The following is a 25130-nucleotide window of genomic DNA, read 5'->3' as shown; positions in this document are numbered from 1 at the left end:
ATAATTGAGGTTGGAAGGGACCTCTGGAGAAGACCTTGTCTAAACTACCCCCTCGAAGCAGGGTTAACCACAGCAGGTTGCTCAAGGCCAGGTGCGTTTTGAGTATCTCCACAGGTGGAGATTCCAAAACCTCCTCGGGCAACCCGTTCCTGTGTCTGATCACCCCCCAAAGAGAATAAATAAATAAATAGCTTTTAAATATAAATTATTTTATTTTGTGCCCACTGCCTCTTGTCTGTTCACTGGACACCACCGAGAAGAGCCTGGCTCCCTATTCTTTAGTCCCTGCCACAAGGTCCTGCCAACTTGCTGAAGGTGCTCCTGCTCCATCAATCAGGTCATTAACGAAGAAGCTGAAACAGTATTAGACACAATATCAACCTCTGAGGTACAACACTAATGACTGGCCTCCAACTGGACTCCCTGTTGCTAATCACAACCATCAGTTCAGCCAGATTTCAATCCACCTCACCATCTACTTATCTAGCCCATACTTCACCAGTTTGTCTATAAGGATGTTATGGGAGACAGTGTCCATACTTGCTGTACTTGAGATAAACAATATCCTCAGCTCTCACCTCATCCACCAAGGCAGTCATTTCATCATAGAAGACTATCAGGTTGGTTAAGCATGATTTACTCTTCACAAAACCACGTTGATTACTCCCAATCACCTTCTTCATTATGAGCTGATTTTCTTTTCTGCCTATCACATAGTTAATGTGCCATCTCCAGTCAGAGGTTATGTTCCTGTGATTCATATTTGGCTCTCTAAGGACATTCTAGTTGGCAAAAGTGCGAAAAGTTGATCCAAATAAATAGAAACCATGAATGTGAAGTCAGTTCAACCCTTGTGTGTTTTAATTGAATGTGGGGCATCGAGTTAACAGAGTCAAGGCATGTCATAGTCACCTAGTAGGGATGCGTAACAGAAATACTATGATCAGTATGAAGGAAGTATAAATGGAAGTGTCTGCATGCAAAAGCACCAGAAGAAACAATATGGAGAACAGGTTATGAGAACGGCATGTATTGATAAGCAAGAACATGAGTGAGAGCAGTCAAACTGGGAAGCGATGAGAAACGTATTGCTACACCTAGACCAGAAGACCAGCACTCTGGTGAGGCCGTACTAGAGATGACCAGGTGGTGGGAGACCCACAGCAAACCTACAGCACTTCACCTCTGCCGAGAGGGAACCAGGCTGGGAGCCACAAACCCACCTGGAATGAGGAAACAGAGACAAAGGGCAGCAATGACAGGCTGAAGCCAGCACGCTTCTGAGGAAAAGATCACACCATCAGAACCGTTTGTCCCCTAAACAGTACAAGAACTTTGTCTAGAAGCCAGTTTATTGTCGTCAATCAAGAGGAACCCAAGAGACATAGGGAGGACTTTATAGCCACACTGTCCCTCATCCTTATCACACACAAGTGACCCTGGCCACACAGAAGCCTCTGTCTGGTGAGCACATAGGTATCGGCATCAAAGACCAGGAAAAAGAGTGGAAGTGAGTGAAAACAGATTAATTTGAAGTAATTATCACCCTCCCCTCCAACAAGATCTTGCACTGCATTTCCTCACAGTCAGTTCTTGAGGTCTTTCACATTTTCACTGTTTTAAATAGACCATCTTAGGTTCAGAGTGTTCCCTATTTAGATTAACTTTACTGACTAAGCCATTAATCCTGACAACAACGTAAAAGGCTCTGAATTCCAGAACACTCCTGTCCACGAGCTTAATTGTTCCCAGCTTAACTATCAGAAGACCGTTCAGAGGACAGTTTAGATCCCCTCCCATGTATTATATCTGAATGAAGGAATGAGTTAGCAGATGCCAACTACGCTCCTGCAAGGGTGGAGTGTTACTAACACAGCAGAAGGTAACTTAAATCTTCTACTGTTTCCCATCCCTGATAACGCCAGGTCTCAGCCCCGAATTCTCCCTCCATTCCAATAATTCCTACTGGTCCTCGTGTACTTCTGTAACAGGCAGGAGAGTGCCTTGACTCCATGTCTGCTGTACTCATCTGTGCTTTTCTCTTAAGGGCCAGAACCCAGAACGCACGAAATCCTGCACAGGCAGTGGATCCACTGCCAAATCCTTCAGCTGTCTCCCCATTCACATCGACGAACAGTTCAGAATGTTATACTCCGCTTTCAGAAGGCCCCGTCTGCTGAACGCATAGGAGGCACTATGCACGGAACATCTGCCTCAAACGCATTGCAAAATACCTTCCCAGTAAAACGCGTCATGTACGTACATACCCAATACAAATTTAAAAAATAATGAAAAATATCACATGGCACACAATATATTGCACAAGGAAATGAGAAAGGTGGGCCCAGGAAAATCGATAACTATTTCTTCCAAAAAGTACCACGAGAACGTCTATTTTAACCTCTCATTAGACAATCAACACTGAGTTAACAACATAAAAGATAATTTTACTGTACTTGATAAGTCCTTAAATGACTCATTCAAGAACTGAGCAACGGACTAAATGCTAAGCATCAAACTATAGTCTTTTACTCCCAAATACTCTCTTTCAGCAGCAGAGCTGAAATACAAATCCAATTTTAATAAAATCTTTGCACAGGTCTTTTTTTCTGGCTGGAATAAACATTAGTATGGCAAGCCCCACTCTTTCATAAGATCAGAGTTTTAACCAGTATGGAAAAAGTCCTTGCTTAATAAACTATTAAATTAAGCAGCACAAATGGAAATGAGTAAGTATATTGAGAGAGATAAAAAAAAGTCAGGGTGTTGGACGTCCCCTCAGAACGAACATCTTCATGTGGCCCTTATTGGGCCACACCAAACACGCATTTCCCAGTAGTGCTCCCACTCCAAGAAATAACAAAAGCACTTTTTTTCCAAGATCAAATGTTAAGCCCATCCATAGCTATACATATTCCAACAAAAAACCACCAGAAAAAATAGCAGACCTTTCAAATGACAGCTTTATGAACCTCTGTTGCAGATTAACAGATGTAACAGATTTCCATCCTCAAAAACTTAAGACTCCTCGAATTTGCCGTCATGCATTACAAGCCCAATACTTGTGCCCCAGATGCTCAAAGAAGCCTACCTTTTGACAGTGTGGTCTTGGAAAGGGTAGAATATAAAAAGATGTTCTGTCATGGTAAGCTTGATATACAAACAAAAGTAAGTTTCTACCCCAATATAATCGTATGATACAGCAGCGCTCTGCAAATAAATAGCTTCTGGGCAAAACAAGTAATATCTGACCTTTGGTTGCATATTATACATTTGATTAATTGGTTTAGTGTAATCATTTTTTATAAATCAATTAATGAATTAGCGAGTTCTGATAATTCCATTTTTTCATCATGCATCAGTATTTTAATTATTAGCTTGTACCTAAGCAGACAAAGAGGGAAAAGCTTAGCATTTTACTTTTTTTAATATAAAAAGTGTGTGTATATAAATATACAAACATGTATAAAAAGGAATAAACTAATGATTTACATTTCTTTACTTCTCACACGCTACGGCCATTCTTAATGTTGCACCCTACTTTTTCTGTAAAAACCCTGGGTGCATGAGAAGAAATTCAGACCATCCTTACCTTAATGTTGCAAGCTTGTTCCATCAGTCTCCTGGCGTTCTCTTCAGCTCTGTACCTCTTGGGCAACTGCACCCTGAAGAATTTCAAAGCTCCTTCAAAATCAGCTTGTAGAAGGTCCTCTTTTGAGGTCTGCAATTCAACACAGGGAACTACCGTAAGCACCGAGAACATGCAGTCATGCTCGTTTACTGGATTTGTCATTTACTGAACGTGTTCCAAACCACCGATACTCACATTAGCTCAGAAACATCCTCCTTGCAATCAGCTCTCTAACCCCTATCTCATAAAACAAAACAGAGGCTAAAGCTTACCCAAGGAATCCCAGGCAGAACAGCACAATCAGAGACTGTAACACATTAATGTCTTTTATCCTTCTATTCCTGCAAGGTAGGAAAGGGATTCTGGCTCAGCCTGTCAAGATGTCACTCAGTGAGGAGAAAAACAAAAACCAAGCAAACGACAAAAACCCAGGAGAATTTATAATATTTTCTAGAGAGCTTGTGCATTAGACCATTGCTGATTCTTATAACGCTGCCCTAAAAAGACAATGTATATATATAGATATATATGGTTGCAGACATGAACAGCAGAAGCAGAAATGCATATGACTCATAAGAGGCATCAGCAAGTCAACGTGCAGAAGTCTGTGACACAATTTCTCAAAGAACACTGTGCCAGAAAACGTTTTACATGCTTATTTCTTCATTCCTCATAATGCTGTACCTCTCAGTGTGGTATCAAGCCTAACAGGTCAGAAAATGTTAAACATTCAACATTAATCCAGTTCTGCTACTGACGGAGTAATATGATTCATAGGGACAAATGTATTCAACTTCAGATTCACCAAGAACTACACCAAGAGATTTAGCAGACACGAAATACCAAGCCTTGGGATTGCTCCTTTGAAAGGTTCTCAGGAACTGAATGTCCAGACAAGACATTTAGGACGTCATCTCAAAAATGTGAATTTCAAGATCTTTAACACAGAAAGAGTGAACAAAACCGTGCCAAGGTACAGACTGGTATCATGGAGGCGGGCGCGGTGTATCATGGTATTACTACAAATACCTCACGAGCAGCGTAGGTACCTTTGGTTAAGGTTAATTGCTCAAGTACCACCACCACCACCATTTTCATGTGTGCATCCTCCGCTTTCTCATGAGTAACACCGTTTGTCTGTCTTTGCCTTGTTATACACAGTAGGTATATTACATACGCACAAAGTTTGATTCTTAACTATACTGCCACCCACTCAAAATCCTTTGCTGTCTCCAATTTCAGACAGCTTCTTTCCAGAAAACACGCTTCAGCCAAGCACAAGAGATTTGGCTCTACACAGGGAGAACCAGGAGAAAATGTGCGACCTTTGATATACAAAACGTGAGGCTTGATGCTACTATTGTTCCTCTTGGGTGTTAAATTTGTTTTAAATAAATACAAATAAATGGAATTATCACTATAATGCAGAGAAAAATTTACTTTTATTTACAAATTCATTTACATGAAAATAATTATGTCTGCTGTGTAAAAGGCCTTCTTAAAAGTAGAAAAAAATTGTTTCCCAAAGCAAACTGAACTCCAGTATGGTGCTGCAGATACATAACAGTAATACTCAAACCTAGCTCGACATATTGCACCTTTCTGCTGAAAACGCTAGAGCTGCCTACCCAGATTGTCTATCAAAAATAGCAATTTATCCAACTTGGTTTTGGTGGGGGAAGAAAAAAGGGTTTTTGAAGGGATTTTAAATTATGTACCAAACCTGAACAGCAGCAGACGTTGCGGGGGTATTTTCCTGGTTACCCAGTATCTCTGACAGCGGAGAGCACGTGCTGACACCAGTGTGCCCCCCGAACGCTGATAATCGTCACTGCTCTGTGCCCCATCTTTCACTGTGGGAACCGGCATAGCAATACGCACTTTGGTTTCTTCCATCAAGAGCCTACAAGGATAAAGTCTACACTGTACACATTTACCTATCACCCTATGTATTTTTAGAGATTAGTATCCTCTATACCCTAATAGCCACTCTGCAGTAGTTTTTGCTACATTAATCACAGGGAAAGAGTGAGAAAACTCCAAACACAACTGGAGTAGCTTCAGCAGATCCGTTTCCCCATGACTGCAGCATTTGTAAGGCAGACAACTTTCTGTCATCAAAATCCTCAGAGCGCTCTCAACATCTATTTGATCCTCCCCTCGTTCACAGCCAAGGAAGCTGCTGGGTCATCACTGCAGGGACACAAGAAAAGCTGCCTTCAGGACGCTGATGAGAAATGTTCAGCTTTACAAACCATCACATCTGATTCTGTCCACGAAAATTTGGCAGGAGGACTATCTGGCTGAGACTCAATCAGACAAGACTGATGTAGCGTTGACAGAAAGCTGGTGCAGTCGGGTATCTACTGAATGCAGCTATGGCCAAGGCGTCCATTTCCTCTTTCTAATGTCATATTTCTCCTGGACGAGTTTTTACTGAGGCTGTATATGCTTTAGCCACGCTGGAACTAGATCACCATTTCATTCCACAATGAGCTGTGTCTAAGATTAGCTGCGAGCTGTGGAGTGCGGTGGGAGCAGCCTGTCGCAGGGGCAGCACCGCGGCAAAACCCCACCCAGTATCCAAGACGGCATCCATCCCTGGCATCCTGGGCAGGGTTCCGTGGGGAAATGCTGATCGAAAAGCAGCAAATACTTCGATAACCAGCTCACTTGAATGCAATTTCTCTCCTTCCCTCTCAGTGATGTTGACAGCTGTCATCACTGTACAATTCAAATGGAGTTCCCCATTCCATTGCAAATTTGCCTTCTTTGGAGACCAGCTCTCCTGGCATTTCCAGTCCCCTCCTCTTCCTCATGCTGTGGCAGCCTCTCCTGTCCTCCCAAACCCAACACAAACACAACTCTGACCCCAGGGGGAAAGGGCTGGCACCAGCCAACCCTTTACCAATGGGTAAACCCCATTTTGCTGCCGTTCCTGGTTTTACGCAGAAGGTGCTCAGATACGGCAGTGCTGACAGACGGGGTAATCTCCAAGACAGGCTGACTGGAACGTGCTTCCAACCGAGTAGGAGGGTGTTTTCAATTAAGACTTCTGGACAGTTGCTCCCAGCATAAAAGGAACACCAAACACAATTTTTGCCAAAGTTTTAGCACTTTATTAGGAGCTGAGCTATCCTAATTTGAAGTATGTATTCTTCCTAGAGGTCCTGACTAGACTACTTTTTTTTTTTAATTTTTGTATTTAGTTTATTTTTCTTAAATTAACATAACACATTGAGAGTTTTGGATTTTATTTTTCTTAAGGAATCAGAGGAGAAAAAACTGTTATAATCAACAATGAAATTACCCTGACAAACTTTAGAAAAGCAGATGCACCTACCCTTTATGTCCATAGCACTTCATTTAAAAATAAATACCAAAAAAAGACAGAGGCAAGTATGTCAGAAAAGCAGCAATTACATGTAAACCCTTTAAAGTCAGATTTAATTCTCCTAGGCTTCTGCTTGAATCACTGTTTTAATACTATTTTAACGGCCCCCAAACAAACCACTCTCACAAGATTGTAACTATTGACAATTTTGAAGGTCTCAACCCTGAAAAACCCACAAGAACCCTGAAAAGCCCATAAGAATAATGATGGCTCCTGGAAATAAGAACTTATGTGACAGAGTTTGCTGAACTAAGATTATAGTTACCAAAATTATAAACCATCACAATGTATAGTTTGATAAAATGTGTGGCAGAGCCTATACAGCTCAGCTCTTTCTACTTTGCTGAGTATTTTAATTTCATCATAATAATTTGTTGATCAAAAAATTAGTTTCACTATTAAAAATCACAAGAAATCAAAGCATCATTTTGAGAGCAATGATAACTGGGTTGTGTACGCTGTGTATTTTCTGCAAACAAACCTCTTCAGGTACTGATTAAAAACAGGAAGCAGCACAAAACCAGTGTGTGTGTATGTATATACGCAGTACCAAAAAAAATTAAAAAATAACAACGTTAGGATGCTAAGATTCACATTTCATGACATTTTGTGATTTTAATCAATAAGTCATAAAGACATTTCAGGAACCTTTTGGCAGCTGTTTGACAGGCAGAGATTTGTGCGTTCATTGGTTCGTGTCACTCAGCTTGTGGAACTCATGAACAACTTATTTCACTACACTATCTGTAAGTTTAATGAACCAATAATTAAAGTTTGGCACCTGCATTGTATTTTTGTATACCTGGGGGACTCCAGGGCATTTTTTATTATTCTAGATGTGATTTTCAAATAATCATATTTTAGGTTAAAATATATTTTTAAAACCATTCAAAAGATGAAACTGACTGAGAACTATGACAATAACACTAACTTTAAATGCCTCAGCTTGCCTTTCAGGGTTTGGCTAAATATGCCCTCGAATGTCCCTCCCACATCGCTTAAGTATTTCAATATATTCACAAAATTATCTTACATGGATAAGTTGAAACTTAAGGGAAAGCTCTATCCCAGAAGTACTAGGGAAGCCTTCAAATCTGAAGGTAAAGTTCTGGAAAAATGCAAATGTTCAAAAAACAGGAATGGAATTTGAGAGACTTAAATGATGTTAATTTTTATATATAATTTTAAAATAAATAACGTTATACTACTTTACCCAAAATATTTAGGAAAATGTGACTAAGACAAAGGACAAAGCCTTGGTTTTTTTCTTTAATTTAATTTCTCTGTCTTCAATTATTAATTGTGCAGTCTCATTTATTACTGACTATATCAACTAAAACTCCTATTCCCACCTGGGAACTAATACAGCAGAAGATATTTTAGATCAACCACACTACATTTCCTTAATTTAGTTCTTCCTTCCTCCTTCATACAAACAGATGGAAATTACTCATTTCCATAGAATTCTGCTTATACAGTATATATATTTAGAATTTCTATAGAATGTCAGTGAGCATAAACTGCCTCCTTTACACCTTAATGGACAAGTGTCAGGAACAAGACCAAGTTAAAGGCTGAAAAGATTCTGGCCACACTCTACTCCACTATTTAATTTGCTACCGGTAAATTCAAAATATTTACACAAGTATCCTCACACTAATTTTTCAGAACACACACAGATGTGGCTTTAAATTCTTTTAAGAAGATATGCAACAAATCGAGGTAAGTGAGCTATTTTCTCTAACCTGGTAGCTCCTCTTCCACTGGTACCAACATGACAGGGGTGTTGAACATTGCACGACTGTGCACTGCGATGGCCTGAAACACAAGCCACAGACCTGACAACCTGGTCGAGGACTCCAAGATGATGAAGTTGCCCTTTTGTGCTGCAAAGGAGGGCAAGGATGGGTAAAACTTGGGATGCAGGCCTGGAAAAGTCTGACGGGCAAAGCTACACTGCTGCAGTTACACTGGCATGCGCTTCTAGCACGACACATCAAAAGGCTCCTCTTACTGGCATTGCTTAAGTCCATTGCTTTACTGTGAAAACTATACTGTCAACAAGATTTTTTTCCTAAATAAAATCTGTGCTCTCTGTAAAACACTGGTAGAAATGTGTTATGGAAAAAAAATGGCTTTGTTTTTGTGCGCAATGAGTTGGCATCCATAAATACAGCAATAATCCTGCATACACCCAGCAGTATCCCTCTACCCAAAATTGCACCACTGCGTTTATACGTAGGTCCAGACTTACACAGGTAATGCTCGTTCTGCCACAGGAAATATTGATGAACGTGGATAAGCAGCAAACACAAAATCTACCAGCTTCATCCACCAATAGTCATCCCAAAGGAGACAAACCCACACAGAAATAGTGCTGTTTCACTTGCGCATCATCACAGTTGGCTCATGCAGTGACTAGGTGATCTGAATTTTTCTAAGGCTGGCATAAAGGTTATAGCTTATACTTCTCACATATATACATGGCATATATTCTGCTTATTCCCAAAACCACAGCAGAGGGAGAAATTTATGCAGGTAAAAAAGAATATAGTTCTTAATTTTATGAAACACTGAGGTTTTCAAGTATCTTTAGTTCTGCTCGAAGTACAAATTCTTGGTCCTCAAAGATTTCTCAGTTTTTAAAAATCAGAAACATAGTCTCTCCTTCTCTATGGAAGGAGTATATGTCAAAAAGGATACATGTCAGCAGAGGTATATTTAGCTAATAAAACCTCACAGGAAATCACATTGACTCCACAAGTCAAGACTCTCTAATAGACAAGTATTTTTTATGTTGTTCTGCCTTTTTTCCGCTTTTTTAATAAAGAATATTATGTCATTCATCAAAGCTAAGCTGCCTGGGTGGCGAAGTACGCTAAATTTCTTGGTATTCTCCATCTGGAGGGCCAGATAGAAAGCCTGAATAAGTCAAGTGAAAAAGATCTTGGTGGTTTTGCCCCTGCTTTCCTCAGAGCTCCTCACAGACCAATTCAGAATGATTGGGCAGTCCTTGCCCCAGAGGCTATCAGCGCTAAAGGAGCAGGATGGATGTTTAGGTACACTCGGAGGTAAACAGAATAACGCTTACACACACACCAGATTTAACCACGCGCTACTAGTCCCTGTGACAGGCAGGAGACCCAATTCTACAAGTGCCTGTGGGCATCCAAATTCATCTGCACTTTACTAGCAATCAGAGAGTCTGTGGGTTTTTTTTATTTTCATCTAACATCTCACAGCACAAGGACACACTGGTTCTACTACCCACTTTTTTTTTTTTCCTTCCTTTTACACTGAATAACTTACAATACGCAGAGCACATTCATTTCTGTGAGCGTACTGCAGAACATGCAGACAGGTTTCAGTAGCACAACACAAATGCCACGCAGGTCACTCCTACAGCTGCAACACAGGAGTGCAGGGGGTATGGAAATAAAGGAAAGGCACCACCCCACTAGAAAATGGGATGGGATCAGTAAGGAACCGTCTCCACATGCATCACACAAAAATGAGGTTGTGGTGTTGAAGGCCATGGACCAAGCGTAGCTCTGAGCTGCAGCCAGGCTCAGCTACAGCAGCCCAGAGCAGCCTCCGCTGGGACTCGGCACTGACTCCTGGGCTGGCCACTGTTGTGTGGGTTTGAGTCAGCTTTGGACAGCACTAGAAATGACAAAAGCGTACTCCTCCGTACCATGACATGCCACACCGATTTCAGGCATCACATACAGGCATCATTCGCTGTGACAGATGAAAAACACCTTTAACAATTTATTTCCCAGATAATTCTACAGACGTATTTTAAACTTTTTTTATGTAGTGTCAACTGCCTTTTCAAAATCAAACACAGAAACAGTAGAAAACCAAGATACATCAACACGGCTTGAATTTTTACGAATGCTTAAATGTCACAAGTATAAAATTTGACATGCTAACCATTAATGCACTTTCCATCAGTATCTAGAAGTAGACCGGGCATACTGCTTATTTGGAATCATTACAGGACTGAGAACAAAAGCATCCATGGCTTTAGGATAGATTTTTTTAATTTTTCTTTTACAGCGCAGCCCTGGTTGTGAACCCTTCGAGCTAGTGAAGGAGTGGCACCAATCCCCATTTGCAGGACCAGCGTCCAGCCCTTCTGAGCTAACATGAAAAAGAAAAGACTCAGTGTTCAGGAGATGGATTATGAGGAAAAAAATCAGAGACCTTTCACGCCTCTATTCAGTGTCATGAATTCTGGGGGGGGGGTGTGGGGTGGTAGAGACAGGATCAGGAGGGAAGATGGCAAATTCGCAATGAATTGATTTCAAGGAAATGCGATCTCACCGCAAGCAGCCGAGGCACAAACAGGCGATGCCCCATTCCCAGAAGTTCCAGCACTCGACATGCATACTCATTCACCAGCTTGCTTCTCTCGTCGTGCATGTCCTGGGACTTTCTGACGGGTGGTGTGAGCTTGGCAGCTGGGGTTTTGCAAGGCACCCCTTCTTCCATGAGCAGTACGCAGGAAGTATCCAGAGCGAGAACAGTAATTTCAAAAAGTGCAAGATTGGGAGAGCCAGCCTCAGGTCTCTGACACGGGCTCAGATGGCCGCCTACAGCAACGCCCGTCCCTCTCTCAGAAAGAGAAAAGCATCTTTGCTAAGAATCAAGGAAAAATACGATCCACCGTGCTGGCTCAGCCTGAGTCCAAAGTAGATTTGAAAAACAAACCAAAGAAAACATGGATCTAAAAATGTACCTAAAGAGCAGGAAAATGGCAGAAAATGAGTGCGGGAAATCTCGGACAGGAGAGCTTTCAGGGCTCAGTGTCCGTGGATGCGTGTGCCAGCGGCAGCAATAAGAGCAATAAAGGCAGGGCAGTTCTGGAGCTGCGAAGAGAAAAGGATGAGCTCATTGCGATCTCCGACCGGTGACAAGCGTGGCGGCTGCCGCTGCTGCCTCTGGCTGTGAATCCCTAATGACGGGGCAGGCGAGGAGGGGCTGGGAGGAGGAGGAGGGGGTGATGGAGCGTGCGGAGAGCCTCTCGGGGGACAATGCCGTCATAAGAAGCCAATAGTGAGCGGCTGGACAGCTGAGCTCCCCTCCCCATCTACCTTAAATCAATTCAGCTGTGAGGGGCTTTGCTGTTGAATCCCAGGCTCACAGCATCTGAGCTGCATCCCCCAACACCCGATGGCTGGGAAGAAGCCATCCTGCCAGCTGATATAGCGACTGGTACTCCACCTGCTTCCGAATAATGCAAATACAGCCTCGGGCAGGTAGGGCAGGAGACCCCCATCACTCCTGGATGGTGACCAGGAGAGGGGCAAGGGCATCGTAAGGGGCTGCCGGCGAGGAGGGAGCGGCAGGCAGCTGCTGAGAAGCCATAGCCCATCTCTGCACAGCTTGTGCAGGATTGAATTCAATCATTTAGACAACGGTAATTTCCAGCACTGTGTTCTCAGGCAGCATTTCTAAACCCGGAGACGATGGGCAGAGAGGGAATGATGTCAGCACAGGCAATTTGAGTCGGTTCTAGAAATTAACCGCGCGTTTGTACGGAAAACGCCATGATGTCACACCTTCAGTCGCCTGGCATCGCCCCCGTGCAGGGAACAGCCCCGGTGCCCCCGCCATCTGGTTAAAGACAGCCCAGCAGGTACCGCTTCATTCCAGAGCCACTGATTTCAGAAACCATGCTTCATTTGTGAATTTTATGCTGCTTCATTTTTGAATTGCCTAATTATAAAATGGGCTCTGTAACAGAACAATACACATTTCCGATTGGAGCAGACAGTAATATTCCATACATAACTAACATATAGAAAGGTGGTGATTTAAAATATTGTGAAGAGCTCTATGGATATGGAACACATTATCGCAAACACTTCTGCAAATGCATATTTGACCTCTAAACATCATTTATCTAACATGTCAAGAAAAAAACATCAGTATTTAGTTTAAATACTAATACCAAGTAAAAATCCATAGCATGGGGTCACTGAATTGAAATCATAAACACATTCATGAGTAGTTAAAATACGAAAATAATTTTAATTTACCACAAACAAGCCTCGATAAGTACTACAAAAAGCAGAGAAAATTAGAAAAATAAATTAATTGCATTCCGTCTGATATACCACTCATACTGGTATATCCTTTCAAATAAAAGTAAATTTTCTTGAATAAGATGATTTTTTTTTTTAAAAAGGACATTATTACCAAAAATAGCCCCATCCACACAGATGACCTGGCTCACAGTGACACATGAAGCAGGTGGGAAAATGGTTAAAGCAGAACCAGCAGAAGTCATGGGTCAAAGATGACCAGATGACCGATGATGACAAAGAGGCCTCAACGATTCATCCTCTGCCAATACGGGATTTAAACCAAGTAAAGCACCTGCAAATTTGGGCAGTATTGAATAAGCTGTTTAATACAGGCAGTCTTCTGAAAGCTGATTTAAGTATCTCAGGTTGTGAAACACTATTTTGCAGATGAAAATCTTCGGTACGGACTAGTGCACAGGGCAGGGTCCCAAAGAGGCGGAGGCTACAGCATTTCTGTCTCGGCTGGAATTAGGGGTATTTACTGAGATCTTGTTCAAGAGAAGCTATGCACGACTCTTAAGAAAAGGGAAACCACAACCAACGCACATTTCATTCCAGTTTAAGATTATAGTGAAGATTGTGATGGGAGATCTCCTATACTTTCCAAACTCCCCTCTCAGCCTGCAGTTCCAGAGATTCTGGTTTATTATCTAGTTTGTTACTATGTGTACAGGTAAACACCACGATGCTGATCAGTTATCCATCACAGGTTAAACTACCAGCTTTCCAGACTCTATGTTTGTAGGGTGAAAGGGTTTAAAAGAAAGGAAGTAGCTCTTCCTTTTTTTTCTGAATTTTTAAAGTGTTTCCATCTAATTTAAACACAGGCTGGCAAGCATGATATTCTACAAACATTAGGTTCTACCTTCCACATACAAATTAAAACACTGGTCATAACATTAAAAAGGAAGAAATAAGAACTTTGTACTGTGTGTTACAGAACTGACGAGAAGCACAGAGGTGAATGGGCAGCGTCACTGGTGACTTGGGGGTGAAACAGGCAAGAGGACAGCTAATTCCAAGCACTGTTCATGTAAAAAGCCTTAAATTATTTCTTGCATAAGTCACACTTCAATAAGCTAATAGTTAACTCTCATCCTTACAGAAATTCAGGTTTGGTTCATTTTGGCTAAGGCTTATGAAAAAGGGAATTAAGTGATTATTAAATAAAGTCTTCAGTTCTAGAAAGTTATAATAGGATATCAGAGTTAGAGGCTAAAACCAGATGAATTCAGGTTAGAAATAAGGTGCAAATTTTTAGGAATGAGGAAAATTAACTACAGAATTAGCTTCCCAAGAGATGTGGTCTACTACCATCATTACGATTTTTACATCAGGCCTGGATTTCTTGTTTAAAAGGAGGCCTCTAAAATATGAAAAATTCCAAGGCTTGAAAAAAAACAAAACACCCTTAATTATCAGCTCTGTGTTTTTCAGGAACTCCTTTCACAAAGCATAACAGTGAACCGTCATTCAAATCTGCGGTTTGAGACTTTTTATACTCCCTACCATTCTTAAATATGTCTACATCCTCATTGAACACTACATCTTATTTTTATCCATGTCTGACCAGGAATTGTGATTTTTCCTTCCTGTAAACTTCATTGCTCTTATCCGTGCCATTAGATTACTGTCCTGTGTTCTTCAGACGGGCCTGACTGAAGTCAACTTAAAAACTAAAAATGGCCCCAAAGGCAGTACCTTGCACTCTAACTAGAATGTCTTAGGGTAAACACGTATTACTCGTGCTTTGATTTCCATGGCGTAGACTACCTGTTTCTGGCTAAATTCTGTTTCTGGCCTTCCTATCCATGGAACGTCTGTTTGCTCACATGGTACTGGTGCAGTAAAGATCTGCTCATATCTGAAGGCCAGTGAACTCAGAAGAAGTGGCTAATGGCAAAATATTCTCTTAGCAAATAAAACCATATAGAATGTGACTTGAAATTATCTATATTTTCTGAATTCTGTAGCAAGATACCAAGGATCTTGATGGGAATTCCTTTATAAATCTAACTACTTTAAAATATACCAAATTAGAACATACGGAACACTATAGAACATAAATGAGCGCAAAAAGCCTGAACATAAATGTGTTAGTTTTAGGCATTCATACTGGTTTAGTTCCCAGATACCAGTGTTCTCACTTGCGTATTTAACAAGGCATGACAACTTGCTGTAAAAACTGCCAACCTGCCCACCTTGCATCATTTTAAAATTATGACCCTGTGTGAGCACTACTGATTTCTTTTTTTCATAATGGCTATATCAATTGCTAATTGATCAATGCTGATTGATGTATGATGGCGTTGCTCTTTTCTATGTCAACTGTAAAAAAAAAAAAAAAAAGGGAATTGGATTGCCTGTAATATTTTAGCAGCAAAAATTACTGACTTTGAAAAGCTAAATGGACTCTAAAACTGGAAGAAAAAAAGAAAGTTCTCTTTCAAGCTTATTCCTATAAAAGGATAACAGACATTCTGCACCAGAACAGCTCTGAAGATCCATACATCATGCCCACAGTAAGAGCTTCACTTCTTACCGTATCAGAAATTACTTTGTCCTTTCTGTTCTTCGGGTCTAATCACAACTGTGTAATCTGGATTTAGTGAAGTTTACATCTTTATCATTATTAGAGAGAACATGATAAAACAATTTATTTTCACAGTAGATTCCACCAGAGCTCTGTGCTGGGGTCGTGCTGGTTGGATTTTTCTTAAATGGCTTGGAAGAAAGGGCGAATCATAAGGTGACAGCGTTTGCAAATGCTACTAAATTATTCAGGGTGTTAAAGACAGGGGCTTACAGCAAAGAATTGCAGAAGGGACCGTAAGAGACTAAATGACTGGGCAATAGTACAGTAAATGAAAGTCAGTGTGGATAAATGTAAATTGATGCACATGGGGAACAATATTAATTTTACATATAAATGATAGACTCTGAGCTGACAATTGCTACTCAGGAATGAATCTTGGAGTCACTGCGGACGGTTCTACGAAAATATCAGCTCAGGGCACTCCAGAGGTCAACAAAATAAATCAAATGGTAGAAATCAATAGGAAAGGAATAGAGATCTAAACAGAGAATGCCATTATTCTACAGTATAACTCCATGATGGGTTTTCATCCTTGCTATTATGCATCACTCTGGTCCTCCCATCTCAAAAAGGAGGATATTAGAGACAGGAAAGTATCCAGAGAGGGAATGAGCCTCATCAGAGGCCTTGCAATGAGGAGGCAAAAATAGACTACGATTATTAAGCCTGTAAGACTGATGAGGGATATGGTAGACCTATAAAATCATGAGTGGTGTGGAGAAAGTGAAGAGCAACCAACTGTCCAAAATGCCTTCCAATACAGGAATGAGGAGCCTCACATGAAACTCATAGGTGACAGGTTCCAATAAAACAAAATGATAATTAAACTGAGAAAATCTCTGTGGCTACTAATTTACATGTGTTCAAAAACTCACTCGACAAACCCATGAAATAACAATACATATGGAGTTATTAAACACGAGACTCATTCTTTCTCACGGAGTCCCTGAGACAGAAACTGCTGGAGGAAAAAGTATTATTGCCCTGTTCTTACAGTCTTTCCTGTGTATCTGCTGTTGACAAGATACTGGGGTAGATAAGCTTACAAGTCTGATCTGGAATGACTCTTTTCATGTTTTTATTTACTTCAGTGACATACTTAATATAAAAAATATCACACAGAATCACAAGATTTGCTAGGTACATGAGTCATACACAGGATATTGAAAAAAAATTAAAGTGTATATATATATCTATATATCAGAACTATATGTAGTCCTGAAAACACCATCTCTGGTTTACAACATCTGGAAATTATAAGCAGACAGTATAATGGGGAAGTGCGACTAATAGATAAATCAGGGCTCAGTGCCGCTGAAGAAATGCAGTCCAATGAACTTCATGCTTTCTCTGTTTTCAGTCTTAAAAAGAGAACGCCTCTTCTCCCTCAAAATTAAAAATCTATGATGAACGTTCACCTAATAGAAATTGAACTGATTTTAGGTGTGAAGAGGAGATGGGCTAAGAAAGTAACTAGTCAGGACAGAATGGATTTTAGCAAGCAAATGAAGGTGGACATTTAAAAATAGAAAACTGATTATATTAGGTCTAGAAAATCAATAGTCTGGAAGTTGATTGATTCTGGACATTTTCAGGCACAGATTTCTATTTCTAAAGATATAATCTCCAACAAGTCACCAAGCAGTGTTTTTTTTTGTGCTGGGGGAGTGGGTTTGGGGGGCCGGGAGTCCTTCAGCCCAGCAAAACCTGCAGTTTAACGACCTCCTTAATTTAGGAACTAGAAATCTAAAAGCAGTGATCTGAGAGCCTCCTAAAAAGTGAACTTTTGTCCTCTGCCTAATGGAGAAGACCTTGAAAAGAGAACAGTCTGCTCTGATCTCTAATACCAAAATGTTAGGATCCACTTCTGTACCAGAAGCTTCAGCGCTGATCCTGGCATCAGCTACATAAAGAAGCTATAAAAAAAAAAATGGTGTGAAGGGCTATATCTATTTTGTCTTAGATTCTAATGTGGACACTTCTTTTTTTATATTGAAAAGAGCCTTTTGAAGATTTAACGCACTTACAGAGTGGACTAAGCCAGATCACCTAGAGTCAAAACCAGTTCAGGTTGGAAAGGAACCCTATACATCACTTCATCCAACCTCTGGCTTAAAGCAGCACTAATTTAAAGACCAGCTCAGGCTCCTCAAGTCACTGTAAACGCCAAGTAAGAGCAATGGCATGCAGAGAGAGAATGAAATAGCTGTTTTATCTCTTGGAGACGAGGCCTGAACTCCACTGCCTACACGCTCAGTGCACTTTTTGTATGATACCTCTCAAAAAGTTACAGTAATTGTCACAATTTCATGCCCAACTGAAAGACAACTCACATTTTTTAACTGTCTGCATTGACAATATGCAAGTTTTACCTAAAATAAGCACCTGTCCAGTCTTCACTGACATCCTCGGATGTTTAACTAGTAAGATTTAATCAAAATATAAGTATCTTATTTCAGTAAGGTATCGAAGAATTGTGTGTTCAACTTAACTATTTCTCTTATACGGCTTATTTTCATCTGACTGATAAAAATTATTTCATTACTTGCTGTTATGACTTGAACCTTTTGGCTTTTTCCTTGTTTGTTTTCTTAAAAGACTACGCTACTTTTTAAACACTAGTGCCCCAGACTAGGCAGTGGTAAGTGATAATTTCGGAAGCAGGTGATAAAGGGAGGAATAACCTCAAGGGATGTGACCCCGGCCATTTGGGTTTAACTGGGAGCCACACAGCTCCCTGGAGAATTAGGTGTAACTCACCCATGAAGAGCAGGATCTAAGGTGCACAAAAATGGATGACTGCTCTGGCTATCTTTGGGTACGTCCACTTCTCATGAGTATGAATTTTTGAGCTATGCCTTTAACACAGAACAAAATTTCAGATCTGATTTTAAAGTTCTGGGTCAGTGCAAGTGGCAATTCAGGAGATAAATGATGGACAAAATCCGAGACAGGTTAGGTCAGGTGTCTATCTAAAGAAGATAATGTATTGAAAGTGAAAAAAGAAAACCTACAATTCACTATATGTTCATTAAGAAGTGAAATGTAAATGTACAGCATAATTTTATTCAAAATTTGTGCTCTTACACAAATCCACATCTAAGGTGGTGAAACAGTATTTGTGGAACCCTCTGGTTAATCATGAATACTATTTCATACAAGTGTAAGAGAATAGTATGATCCTCGTGGTTACCAGATAAAGCAGATTTTTTGGGAAATAAGGAAATACAACATTAACACAGAAAATATAGTGTGACCCCTCTCAAAGACCAGGCATTCACCTCTAAAAAGATTAATACAGAATTGAGATGATGCAGAAGATAACTACTAGAGTTCAGGAACACTAAGAAATTGGTTTATTTAGTAAACAATACGAATGATATCTATAAATACTTCAAGGTGATAAACACCAGTGTGAGTGTCACGGGAAGGGGACTACTTAAGATGAAGGACAATGCTGATACAAGAGTAGAGGAGTGTAAAATGATCAGTGACGAATTTAAAACCGGAATAAGGGAAATGGCCTTCCACTGTCAATATTGCTGCTGTTACTAGTTTATGAAATGGATGCCATGTCACATAATGGCATACTATAGCAGAGAAGAATTTCTTTGGCCCAGGAGGTCCTTTTCAGTCCAGACACAGAATGATATAAAGATAACAAATAACCCTCCTTATCCAAGGTAATTTTGACACCTTTTTTTTTTTTTTTTTGTTTTTTTTTTTTTTAAATCTGAGGAGCCTCTGTATCAGCAACTTGAATTAATAGCGTCGTCTGCTGTCCCTGCCATCGTACCTGACATTCTGCTCCCTAATCTGTTGGGCAGAGACTGACACAAACAGCATTGAGACTGAAAGCTGGCAACAGAAATAACCAAGAAATAGAACCACCTTGTTTGTGTAACACGCAGTTATCACTTGGTAACATGCCATGAGGAGGAGTGCAAGAACTCATAACCACCATTAGAAACGCTGCTCACATTCACTTGAGTTCAAGGAACGATATATAAAAGTACTGGTTTTAAGATAAATATGTACTGAAATGAATGTCTGTAAGGTAATAATGCACTGGCTGTAGCAAATACACAGGCTGTAACAAATACATTATTGTTTCTCACTATTTTCTACCCATTTCAGTTTGAATATTATACACCTTCCTGATCAAAACTACAGCTTTCCTCTGGCATTAAGTGACATGTTTTTAATGGTCACCCAGATGAAAGCTCAACAACCCAAGTGACCTTAAGTGCTGCTATCAATCACACCCCATGAGCAGATGAACCCTCAAAAAAAAAGTTTGGCTGTGGACCTATTTTAAACCCCTGTGGTTCGTTCTTGTATTTCCAGTTAACACGTACTCTTCCCTGCCTTTTCAGTAGTTAGCAACTTCAACTACAGCCTGAGTTCTCCACAATCTCATATTTTAAGACTTGCCTCATTTTGCTAATTCCAAAATAAAGCGTGCCTTTAGCTGTTTTTGCTAAGGTAGCAAGATCAGAAACAGAAGATTAAGGAAATAATTACTGAAATATCCAAATACAAAACAAAGGTTATTGTTGGTTTTGGTTTGTTTTTTTTTCTTTATTTCACACACGTGAAGATTTTCATGTTTGTAATTTCCAACAAAGAAACCAACTAGTTGATGACAAAAGGGATCTGATAGTATGCTAGCCCTGGAATGGTACATTTTCCTCTGTCATTCTCAATTAATGGTCTTAATAGGGATTTTTAAAATTAAAATACGGATGTTTGTTGAGTTGCTCTAAACCACAGTTTTCTATGGTGCCTTTTTCAACACTGGGGTTCTTTTCACACCCCAGCGCTTCACTGTATTTTCTGATGCTCAGAAAGGAAAGGAGAGGGATTTGATTTTCTATCAATCAGCTCAGCTTACTCAATGTTCATTCAGGTGCAGTCTCTACATGACGTAACTGAATGATTAATGGCAAACTGTAAAATACCGCCACCAGCTGGAGAGCCCGACAGATGAGCATACTGTGGAGCGCAGGAAAAGCAGTGACATGCATTAGGAAGCATAACATTTGGATGCTACTGAGAGAGAGACTGTGCTTTTCCTTCGGTAAGAAATCAGATTAATGCCCTGTTACAAACGACGGCCTCCATAGCTAAAGAGCTTTAGTCCTCCAGCTATTCATTGCTACAGTCACACTCAGAACGTGGGAGAGGGAAAGGGAAAGGATTCCACTCGTGTCTTAAATACATGTTTATTTCCCAAAGATTACTGCATCAAGATGTCTTGGGTAATTGGTCACAGAAGTAGAACTGTCATTTCAAAACTAACCAGCATTCCCTTTGAATACTAGCAGCTGGTTCTAACAGTGCGAAACCACATCGAGTACAAGGGAGTTCAAGATAAAAGCTATTCTGTTGCTATTTAATGAGGGATTGTGAAGCACACGCTTCACAAAGAAGTGAGGAACAAGGCATTTGCACGGTAAAAACTCAGATATTCCAATGATGAAGGATTCCCTCGTCCAAATTAAATATAATCCAAAAGACTGTGGACGAGAGAACTATCGCTCTGTTTTAACAAAGAACAAATCCTTAGGAGTTGTTTTCATTCGCTTCATAATCACAGAGAAATAAGACTTTAGAAACACACAGTTTTTAAAGTGGTTGTTCTGCAGCACGCACATTCTGTTTCTGTAACTTAGACAGACAGGTATGCTTAACCACTTTGTTCCTCATGATTAGGAGAGATTATGAACACGTTTGAACAGGAAAAAGAAAACTTCAGGTCTCAGAATACAAAAGTATTTTCTTCCCTAACAGAACAGCAATTCCTGCTGAAAGCAAATCATATGCTAATTCAATTGTATATAATCACCAGCTCTACCTTGGTACCACTATGAACCGTGCTCTTATGTGAGTGTTTCTGACTTAGAATCTACTCATACTTACCTGTATTTTCTTGCCACTTGTTTTTGGCTGCAATATACCAATACTTTCTCAGGATAACACCTCCCATACCATTTAGAGCCGATTACTGCCAGAACAGGCAGATACAGCATCTAGCATATATGTATAAGAACTGCTATAAGCAGAATTAAAACCATCTCTTAAAACTCTTGAACTTCAAAAATAGTTATAATAAGACTGACAAAATACTTTCTTGAATTATCCTCTTCTGGAACAGCCAAAGAGAAATATTCAATTGGATAAGCAGCACGTTGTGGAATACATATAAAATGAGAAGTCTGAGCACTTTCTGTTAAAAGAAATTGGATTAATCATTCAACACACACACACAAGAAATCCTTATTTGCAGTATGACACGCATGAGTTAAGGATTTTAGTCCTTTCCAACCCTTATCGTATTTTCTACACAGTTGTTCTGCTGCTAATCTCAGTTCAACCGCTCCCATTGGCAGCAGCAGGAAACCTACGGAAAACAGACTTCTGGGTGTAAACCCATGGTCTGAAAAGCCATCCTTCATAACCAAATTGGACTCTTTTCCTGAAAACCTTGCCAGACATTTTCAGCTCAGTGCAAGTACTCCTCCTTTTCTCTCTTCTCCTTCAGTTTTAAAATTCATAAGATGAAATCTCTACCTCTTTCCAGAACCCATTCCCACTCCTATGGCAGCAAACCTGTTGGGTGTTGCTCGGATGCTTGCTTTCACTTCTTTACTACCCATCATGCCATAACCTACTAGATTGCCCTTTAGCCATACTGGCCTTAAAAAACCAGAAAAATAACAAGCCCCCATAGTTGCAAATAAAATATGAAACAGGAAGAAAAGAGCACACACTTCCCTCCCCCCTTTTTTACAAATTTAGACTTCTGTAGGAGCACTTTCCTGGAAATGTACATTAAACAAATTTCCTGTTTATAGGCAACTTCATTAAATACATTTCTACTCATGTAGAAAGTCATAACATCATTTGACACATTAACTGTGTTAGTGTAAAACACAAGTTATTTTGGACATTTCCTTACCATAACGCTTATACACTGTATTACTTCACGGAAGTTACCCTACCTCAAGTGAAAATCTATGTGTTTTGCAATTTCCAGTTGCTCTGTTCACGGCAGCAGATGTATGTATGTTCCTGGTGTGGAGCACTTTTGCTGTAGGACTTTGTGCCGCAGAAGTCCAATCTCTGAGAATTACTCTCCACTGAATAACTCAACTAGTAGCTGTTTGGTACTAGTAAATCATAGGTAAACGATAAGGAAAACACACTGGAGGACCGAGAACAGCCAAAGGATACTGGTCTGTGCCCACGTAATGGGGTGGTTGTGTTAGGAGTGACAGGCTGTTCTGTCCTGAGCTTTAGCCTAAAGTATTTGATGGGAATATCATTTGAATTCCAAGGTGGCATTTGAAATTCCACATCACATGCCTGTACGTGGACTGGATTTTAACTAGAGCCAAATTGTGAAGGTCAATGTAAGTTAACTTTGAGCTACTCACTGGCATCAAAAGTGACGATGCTCTACCTACAGGTTTCGTTGTTTGTTTGGTTAGGTAAATTCTGTGTCCAAGCCAAAGACAGAAGTCGCCCTTATTGTAAAAGACTTTCTCCTCTCTTGACATTACAAATACATTTGATACCAAATACTATTGAATCACATTTCTTGATTTATATGAAAGAATCCAGCCACAAAAATGAACCCAGCCATGCTGCAAAATGAATCAGAATTGTTTTCTTAATAGTAATCACACACGTGACATTTAAATCCTTAGACTGCACTCCTTGTTCCAGAAACTTTATGACATGATTAAGTTTAATAAAACCAGATCTACCATAAGTAAAATTTTGAAGACATCTCTACCCAAATGGATGATATTTCTCCTCTGTTCCCTCTTCCAGGAGTCCCACTATTGTTGTTCCCTTAGTCATGATACCTTAAGATAAGAAAATATTCCATACAGTTTAATAAAATTAAAAACCCCATGTTCTAATGAACGACTTACCTTTAAGAGAGCCAAGGCTACATGGAAGATTATGTTCATACCCTGAAAATAAGAAGAAAAAGACTTCAATCAGTGCCAGCATACAAATCTCTCTTCCCTATGACTAGGGAAGTCTCTCTTCACTATGTACCATCATAACTAGATGCCGCAAACCTCTAGGGAATGCTTCCCTTATCCCTGCTACACTTCAAAGTTGATCATTAGAGCCCCAAGGCACAGTTTCCCAACTCCCAGCTGGGGAAGATGACAGCTCTTTGGAGCTTTTGGAATCTCACTGTTCATGTGCCGGGTGCTATGGATGTGACAGGATGTCCCTCCTTCATTTCACTACCTGTCAGTGCTGGTTTTCGTAAACAGTGCAGAATATTACAACAAGCAGGGCATCAAGAAAATGGGATAAATATTCTGGTTAATAGGATTTTTGCCAAGTAACTGAGCTTAGCTATGATTAATCATGTACAATCTTTTATGCACAAACTGTAAAAAAAAAAGTAAAACACAAAAGACCCCACAAGTACACAATACATCTTTTTTGCTGCCATAGCCTACATATCTTGATTATTTAAAATTATAAATAGCTTTGTGTTCATCCAAATATGAAAAATACCATATGCACTTCTCATTTGCTGTATTATGTACTTTGTGTGCAGACTGTTTTCCTAGATTATATTTTACAAATCCTCTTGCCTGCTTGTTAATGGCATAATAAATCTTCTCTTATAATGTCTTTCAGGGCCGATATCTAAAAATGTCTCAACAGATTTGCACACAAGTAATACTGTCACTGCAATACATACTGTTGTGGGATAAAACCGGACTTATTATAAGCGAACCTTCTCCAAGAAATACCTGTTTCTGCAACTGAGAATTTTTCCAAGCCTCTTTCTGAATGCCTGAGACCATATTTCTATGAAAATTAGCTTTTATAAAAATCTGCAGAGACTTTTCTGAGGCATTCTTGGAAAGACATTCTATTGTTTTTTTTTATATGGCTAGTATGGTGCCTTGAAGGGATTCTACCATTAATGAGTCTCGGAAATGCTATGACATTAAACATAATGAATATTGCAACACTCCCGGAATTACTTTGCAGCTTGATATATAATCATGATGGCAACAAACTGTCTTTTTTCCACTAGAGGTCACAATTGCAGCAGGACTGAACCTCGCTTCACTGCCAGGAAACCCATCTTCCACATAGGATAACAAATATTTCAAATACAACAAAAGTTATTTTGCTTTTTATACATTAATTTAATAGAAAAAAGTCTGGCTGTGAATTTCAGTTATGACGCCGGTAATACTAGAGCACCAGCAGCAGTAAATTAAGTTCACAGCACTCTCAGTTTTATTCCAAGTATAAATCTGAAGTCAACAATTCATTCCACACAGTCATGACATTAACAACTTCTACTTCCTAACAGAGAGGATTTGGTATGAACATACAAGCTATAAATGGGAGACAACCACA

At 39.9% G+C, this 25130-nt stretch overlaps 1 protein-coding gene across 7 annotated transcripts in view; it reads right to left on the bottom strand.

The window, feature by feature from the left end:
* Window positions 1-25130, bottom strand: part of RABGAP1L (RAB GTPase activating protein 1 like) — a 261963-nt gene that overhangs the window by 59582 nt on the left and 177251 nt on the right. For 6 of the 7 annotated variants that reach the window (XM_054211199.1, XM_054211198.1, XM_054211200.1 and 3 more), the window contains 2 exons: window positions 23660-23701; window positions 3593-3721 (listed from right to left, as the gene is read on the bottom strand). In XM_054211199.1, coding sequence (XP_054067174.1) covers window positions 3593-3721; window positions 23660-23701 — 171 coding nt within the window. Of the gene's footprint in view, window positions 1-3592; window positions 3722-11354; window positions 11625-23659; window positions 23702-25130 lie in introns of those variants that run through there. The other variant, XM_054211206.1, reaches the window with a different exon arrangement.

The sequence above is a fragment of the Rissa tridactyla genome, chromosome 8, assembly GCF_028500815.1.
Source record: "Rissa tridactyla isolate bRisTri1 chromosome 8, bRisTri1.patW.cur.20221130, whole genome shotgun sequence".
Lineage (NCBI taxonomy): Eukaryota > Metazoa > Chordata > Aves > Charadriiformes > Laridae > Rissa > Rissa tridactyla.
The sequence above is the reverse complement of the archived record's forward strand: the minus strand, read 5'-3'. Positions and strand labels throughout refer to the sequence as shown.